The sequence below is a fragment of the Leptonychotes weddellii genome, chromosome 10, assembly GCF_054177405.1.
Source record: "Leptonychotes weddellii isolate Sample4059 chromosome 10, ASM5417740v2, whole genome shotgun sequence".
NCBI classification, from domain to species: domain Eukaryota; kingdom Metazoa; phylum Chordata; class Mammalia; order Carnivora; family Phocidae; genus Leptonychotes; species Leptonychotes weddellii.
In genome coordinates this window covers 89,014,258-89,021,472 of record NC_138378.1, presented here as the reverse complement: position 1 = coordinate 89,021,472, position 7,215 = coordinate 89,014,258, and the positions used below count along the sequence as shown (strand labels likewise).

At 55.9% G+C, this 7,215-nt stretch overlaps 1 protein-coding gene across 7 annotated transcripts in view; it reads left to right on the top strand.

Annotated features, from left to right (window-relative positions):
- The window catches only part of PSD4 (pleckstrin and Sec7 domain containing 4), a 32,042-nt gene that overhangs the window by 10,634 nt on the left and 14,193 nt on the right, over nt 1-7,215 (top strand). For 6 of the 7 annotated variants that reach the window (XR_014138214.1, XM_081796755.1, XM_081796758.1 and 3 more), the window contains exon 2: nt 5,627-6,656. Coding sequence is in view for 6 of the 7 variants with exons in the window: in XM_081796755.1 (XP_081652881.1) it covers nt 5,748-6,656 (909 nt within the window). In the remaining variant the exon portion in view is untranslated. Of the gene's footprint in view, nt 1-4,949; nt 5,084-5,626; nt 6,657-7,215 lie in introns of all 7 variants that reach the window. The other variant, XM_081796754.1, reaches the window with a different exon arrangement.

The following is a 7,215-nucleotide window of genomic DNA, read 5'->3' as shown; positions in this document are numbered from 1 at the left end:
CCCCCCGTGCACACTTGCATGAAGGCTTCTTCCGTGTGGGCAGGATGTGGGGCTGCCCCTAGTCCTGGCTCTCACAGTGCTCTGGCCCAGGTTCAGACGGGAGCATCTGTCCTGCAACTCCAGATAAGGAACTTCTCTATTCCTCTGCCCTCTGGATGACATCCCTAACCTGGCTCCTCCGAGGGCTGTGTGGGGACAGGCCACCTCCTAAATCCCTGGACGGGCCAGGAGCCTCTGCTTTTTCCATAGGAAGGAAAGATTTCCAGGGCAAAAGGGAGGAATGTCTGCTGAGTCTGGAAGCTTAAAGGGAGTGAGGGACAGAGACAGGTCGCTCGGGGGGAGGCTGAGGGTTGAGGGAGCCCCCTGGGAGGGTTGTTTGTGGGCTTGTTGGTTTTGGCTTCTCTAAATGACCAGCAAAGGAGCAAAGTTGAACTGAGCAGGACGTGCTATTGCTGAGCACCTACCGGGGGCCAGGCCAGCGGCAGCTCTCAGACCCGTCCTGCTTTATCACAAATCTACAGAATAGCTTTACTCCATCTTATTTCCTTATTTTACAGATAAGGAACCAGGTGAAGTTTTTGATCAGAGTCACAGAGCTCGTCAGTTGTAGGCTCATCTGTGAGCCTCCAGACGTAGGGGGGCTGCAGACATTCAAGGCTGCCACCTCCCCCCTCGGGGCAGGCTCTCCCCCAGCCTCCTGTGGCCTCCCTGTACTTCAGAGTACAGGCTGTGTGCCCAAGCAGCAAGCAGGGGGGTGAAAAGCAAACCCACTTTCAAAAAGTACAGGCCAGGAGCCAACTGGTCTCCTTGCCCTCAAGATCAAGACAAAGTTGCATTGAAGCCCAGGGCGAGGTCGGGTAGGGGTGGAGGGACTTAGGCCCCTTGATCCCCCAGCAATCAGATTCTGCGTCCTGTACTCCCATCAGCCAGGCCCTGCTTAGCCCCTGCAGCGTTCTCCACTAAGGTAGAGAGGGGGCACCTCCCCCACCTCCTCTCTCCCCTCTAGCCTCTGCTCTTTCCCATTCTTTCCTCTCACTATCTCTGGAGCTCAAAGCATTTTGTTGGATTCCATAGAGTCATTCCACTTCTCCCGGAACTTACCCTTCCACTCCCCAAACCATCGGAGGGCCGCTTTATTTTGGAGGTGAACAAAACCCACCTTATGAGGCACGTGGCAGACTTTCTTCCTCCTTTGTTCTGGTTAGGATACCTGAGACAAGCCATTTCAACAGACATTTCACTGAACATCAGGGCTGAAAAAGTAAACCAAGAAAATTCTCGGTGTGGGAGACCTGGGCTTCTGGTCCCCAGTTCCTGGCCCACCTCTGCCTAAGAGGTGCCATCCTACCTCCAGGAAAGAGAAGCCCTTGCTCCACCCTTGACCCTTGCCGTGTCAGGCTGCCCCCACCCAGGTGACTAGTGGGACTGCCTTGATGGTCATAGGAAGTGACCTTACCCCTCAGTTCATCCTACCCCTTCATTCGGGGAGGAGCAATTAAAAAAAGGAGGAGAGAAAGAGGGAGAGGAGAAGGGGAAGAGAAAGGGAAAGAGAGAGAGGAAGAAAGGAGGCAGGGGAGGAGAGACGCTTCTTAAATTCTCAGTGCCAATGGCCTTGCACAGGCAGAGAGCACAAACAAGGTGATTGCATGGGTCTTCCTCACGTCTCCTCCTCTCTATCCAGCTGCTGCCTGGGAGCCAGGACCCATATGAACATTTTGGCTGCTGGCCTGGCAGGACCCTACCTCTGGGAATGCTCTGCCCCAAGGGCCCTGGGCTTCCTGGGAGGAAGGAAGATGAGATTGGTTCATGGGCAGACTGCCCTTGGGAGAAGTTGTGAGGCCAAAATGATGCTAAATCTCCTCCAAGCCTCAGTCTCCCGAGTCCTCTAGTAAGGTTATTGAGGAGGGGCTTTCTGGGGATCCATCCCTCCCACCCACTCATCCATCCATCATCCATCCACCCATCCCTCCATCCTTCCCTTTTATCCATCTGTCCATCCATCATCCATCCATCGTCATCTATCCATCCACCATCTATCCATCCATCAGCCTTCCCTCCTATCCATCCATCCCTCCCTTCCATCCATTCATCCATCCATCCATCTTTCCATCCATCCATCCATCCGTCCCTCTCTTCTACCCCTCCCTTGCATCCATCCATCCATCCATCTTCTCATTTCCACAAACATTTTTGGAGTACCACTTCTGAGTAAAGCAGGCACTGCACTGGACAGTGGGAAAACAGATGAATTCAAGAGACTCTCTGCTTCACAAGTAATTCATGCTTCATTTAATTCATGAAGGTGCAAGGGAATTGATTTATGGGTGGGGGGAGAGAGTGATACTTAAGAGAGCCACAGACCTGGATGCAGACCCCAGCTCCCCTACTTACTAGCTGAGCTCCCTGGGTCCATTTCTGACAGTCTCTGAGCCTTAGCTTCCTTATTAGTAGGAAAGAAATGTTACCACTTGTCTCATTCATGGGGTGGCTGTCAAGACCCACAGATGAGCTCATAGCTGTAAAGCACCGAGCTGGGTGACTGGTGCGTTGCGGGGGCTCGGTACATTCTTTTCACCTCCCCCAGGGGGTAGGGTTGCTAGATAAAATACAGAATGCCCAGTTAAATTTGAATTTCTGTTAAACAGAGTAAATTTTTAGTGTCAGTATGTCCCAAATTTGGGGCATCCTCTATGTGTATTTGCTAATGGCAACTCTACCGTGGAGCTGTGTGCTGCCCATTTGGAACTGCCAGCCTAGAGCCAGGAACACCTCCAGAGGGCTCTATAACTCCCCAGGTGTCCCAGAGACACCACTAACCTTTAACTTTCTAATGCACTTGAACTAAAGTGTTAAGGACACCTACCCCACCCTGAACTTTGTAGGTGGGAGTGGGTAAAACACATGTACTCAACTGATTCAGTCCTTCAGCCCGTCCATACTGAGACAGGTGAACAGAAGCACAAAGAACCTCTCTTCTTGGTGCTCACGTTCTGGGAAGGGGATGCAGATGAGGACCGTGTGGGTAAAGCACCCGCAGTCACACCCTGGGATAAATGCTCTGAGACGGAGAGTGAGGGGTGGGGTGTAGCCAGGTTGAGTTTGATTCAGAGTCATGGCCTAGCCAAACCGCACACCTCTTCCCCCACCCAATGCTCGATCTGTCTGTCTGCTTCCTCCCTCCATTCCCCAGTCCCCACCCCACCTCCCTCAGGCCCTTCAGACTCCTCAGGCCCCAGAAATCTGCACTCTCCTTTTTGGTCTCTGGAAAACTGCTACAGCTTCTCTGATTTTTTTCCCCTGGAGCCCACTGAGGAATGCCCGGCTTCTTCGGGGAAGGCACATCCAGTGATCTTTGATGCCTAGCAGAGTCATGAACATCTACCCGTAGGGCTCCTTAATTCATATACAGAGTTATTTAGAAGCACATATTTGCAAAGAGGAATGCGTGGGACTGTTGTCTCATACAAATTGCAGGATGGCCTTCCCATGGGCCGAAGCTAGCATTTCCCATCCCAGTTATTGGCGTTTGAACTTTCCCTATCAAGTGAGTTCACTAATGAGGGTAGGGGGACTGATGTTATCCAGGCCAAGTGCTCTCATGGCCACAGGGACGTGTGGAGGAAGGAGCACCGGAGCAGGGGTGTAGGGAGGGGAGCCAGCTAAGCACAAATAGACCAGATCTTGGCAGGGAGGGGGAGGGTCAAGGGACATCGGCCTTGGGGTCTGGACGTGAGCTGTAAACAAGGTGCTTCCCTCCACCTCTGTCTCCTAATGGAACTGCCTTCCCAGTGTCCCCTGTATCCTGTGGGCTGCTTACTCGAGAAGGCTGCAGTGGGGGGATCTCACCTCCTCTCTCACACTGGCCTGGGGAGGGAGGTGTGGATCTGGTGGGGCTGCCCAAGTGGGTTGCGAGACTCACTCCCCCTTCCCCCTTGGAAACAGGACGATGGCAGCTCTCTTACGCAGAGAGGTCAGAGAGTAGAAAACGGACCGCTGCTTTGGGGGAGGAAGGTATTCTGGGATTGCCCCTCGGGACAGCCGAGGACTTAGGGAGCAAAGCATGTGCATCCTCAGCCTATAACTGGGGGCTGGGGTGTGCGGTGGAGACAGAGAACCGAGAAGGAGCAAAGGCCGAGCTAGGAGAACTATCTGAGAAGAGCCAAGGGCGAGACTAGGGCACACCGATTTGATTCAGAGCACCGAATACAAGATTAAAAATAAGGAACAGCCCCACCTTTGGGGAAAGTACGTTCTCCACCGTCAGTCACTGCAGGAACTTGGCGGCCCTGAAGGCTGGCCAGGGGCCTTCCCCAGGGACTGTGAGGCCCGAGTTCAGCAATGACAGATTCTTGCTCCAAGGGTGGACTGGGGGTGTTGGGACAGAGAGGGAAAAGTCCAGAAAGGGGTTCTGTTTCTGAGGGACTTTTAGGAAGAGGCCCTCAGGAGGAACAAGAAACTGAAATTCATGGTGGTCCTGTGTCATTTCTGCAGGCGCCCTCCTGAAAGAGGACACGGTGCCAAGCTATGTTTTCTAGGTGACCTTAAGCAATAGGTTTGGACAGTAGGCCCCCCACCTGACCCCGGTTTTGCAGCTCTGGGGGTTCCCATTTATCGAGAGTCTCATGGTGGGCCAATAAGTAGGCATCAGGGGGTTACAAGTTGGGAGCAGGTGTGTGCTGCTTTATACCTTTGTTCCCCCAAATGGTTGAATACAGCACCCAAGCGCACACAAGACGTCAGGGTGGAAACACGTGAGTGAAGGAAGTGGGCCAAAGGCAAAACCAGAGAAGATGTGATGGAGTCAGGGGTGCATTCAGTGTTGGGGACCTCTGCTGGAAGGGGCCCATGCACTTAACCCTGAGCAGCCTGGGATCCACTACCCATCGGGGAACGGGTCGGGTCAGGAGTTGCATAGTGTCTGTGGGCTCAAAACAAGCCATTGTTCTCAGGGCCACCCAGAGAGCCATGTGACTTGTCTGCATGCAGAGGATGGACACGTGCGCTCCTGGAAAATACCCTTCAAGATTCCGCAGCTGCTTCCATGTGATGCTGGTGCGGCCCCCGAACTGGGCAGTATGAGCAGGTGTGGTGCGGCCCCCGTGGGCTCGGCCACTCCCTCTCCTCCCCGTGCTGCGGGGTAGGCCCAGGGGCAGGGGGTCCTGCCGTCGGGGGGCCCAGCTGAGTGTAGCTCAGCGAAGGATGAGGCCCCCCAGGGCTCCTCGCCTCCAGTCTGTATCTATTTGGCTCCCACGCACGTTGCTTGATGCATGTTTTCGGCTTGCCACTGCTTTCGTGCTGTTCTGAGGAACGTCCACCTTCCGCTCCTGCCGCCGGCCACTTCAGGGTCTCCTTTCTCCGTTCCAAATGCCCAAGAGAAAGATCCAGTGTGTCCCGTTCATCTTTTTCAGCGAGGCCACTCGGCCACCTTCAGCCAATAGATGGGTGTCTTTGGAGCAGGTGCTCTGTGGTGCGAGTGGTTGGAGTTGTGGGGCGGACAGCATCCAGGCCGGGCTGTGGAGGGCCCGTGCCCCTCAGCCGGGGCCGGAAGCCTGTCTGGTACGCAAGACGTGGGCCTCCAGGGGCTGGGCGCCCTTCGCTAACCCACATTTGCTTTGGGCACTTGCAGGGTAGGCGTGGATTCCCCGCTGCCCCCACCCTCCCCCGGGCCAGCGCTCCCCCGGGTCCACACAATGGGACTGTGAAGGCAGACACTTCTGGGGGCGCCGGAGCAGCTTGCATTCTGGAGGATGGGTGACGACAGACTCTCTGAACACCCCAAGCCCATGGAATTTCTCAACCTCCATTTGGGAGACAACCTGCAGCCCGGCCCAGGAGCACACCTGAGGGAAACGTGCAGCCTTCCTGACCCTCCCGAACCTCGTGGGGAACAGACCTGGGCCTCTGAGCCTCCTGAGAGGCCAGATGCTCTCCCCTCTTCCCAGGGGGAGCCCAGGCACAAAGCGGCGCCCCCCGGGTCACCCGGAAACAGCCATCCTCTGGGGAACCCGAGGCAGGGCCAGAGCACGTCCGCCCAGGTGGTGTTCTGGGCAGGCATCCTGCAGGCCCAGATGTGTGTCCTGGACCTGGAGGAGGAGCTGGAGAAGACAGAGGGGCTCAGGGCTGAGCTGAGGTGCTGTCTCCCTGCGGCCCCCGTGGAGCTCCCCCCTTTCCCCTCGAGCCCCGCAGGCCCCCGGAGCTCAGGCCTCCACCCCAGCTCACCGGTGGAGGCGGCCCAGCGGGGAGACAGCAGTGGCCCTGAGGCGGAGAACCAGCACTGTGTGTGGCCCAGGGAGGGAGGGACAGACTCCTCCCCGGAGTGGGGTGCTGAGGAGGAGAGTGTATTCTTCGACAATCCCCTCTTTTTGGAGAGCCCTCGCTCGGACACGAGTGCTTCTGGAGCTCGTTTTTCCTGGGGGCTCTCAGACTCCCATGAGCCCCAGTGTCCGCAGATCCTGGAGCCTCCACTCCCAGGAGGGGGAGTGCTGTGGGAACTGGCCAGCGAGCCGGGTTTAGGGGATGGCACAGCTGATTACAGCGGACGCACCACGCCTTCATTCCCTGTGCCCACCTACAAACCTCACTCCTTCTCGTGGACTGTGGAGGATGAGGCCACCAAGGGGACCCCTGAAGCACCTCCGGACTCGGGGGAGAGTGAGGTAAGCCGAGCCCTGGGGACCAACCCACGGCGGTGCAGAGGGACATAGAAGGAAAGGCCTTTCTCTGTGGTCACCGGGCCCAGAACACTCTTTTTAGATGCTAGGGCCTTTTGGAATCCTGAAGTAGTATAGCAGAAAAGCAGGCCCAGTGTGGCCTTCAGAATTACAGGACACGGTACAAATGCCATGATGTCAACAGAACATGATGGCCAGTAAGTCCACAAATGTCTCCATCTCACCAGCTCCAGAGAGGCTGTGTCTGGACACCTTTGGAGAACAAACAGCTCCTCCAATTGCAGTGTGTTCCAGGCCATTCTTAGACTCTACCCCTCCCACCTCCAGGACATTCCCAACCGTAACAGGGCAGCGTTCAGCCTGCAAGATGACCTCTGCCCCAAGCAGGGAGATAGCTGTTTTAAGAGTCTGGTCTCTTGAGAGATTTCAGCATTTGGTTACTTTGAGTTCACCGTCTTTCATTCCCACCCAGGCACCTCCCTCCCCAGGGTCGATAGATCGGGTCGCATGACAATGGCAGAGGTCCTTGATAGCAACTAGGACA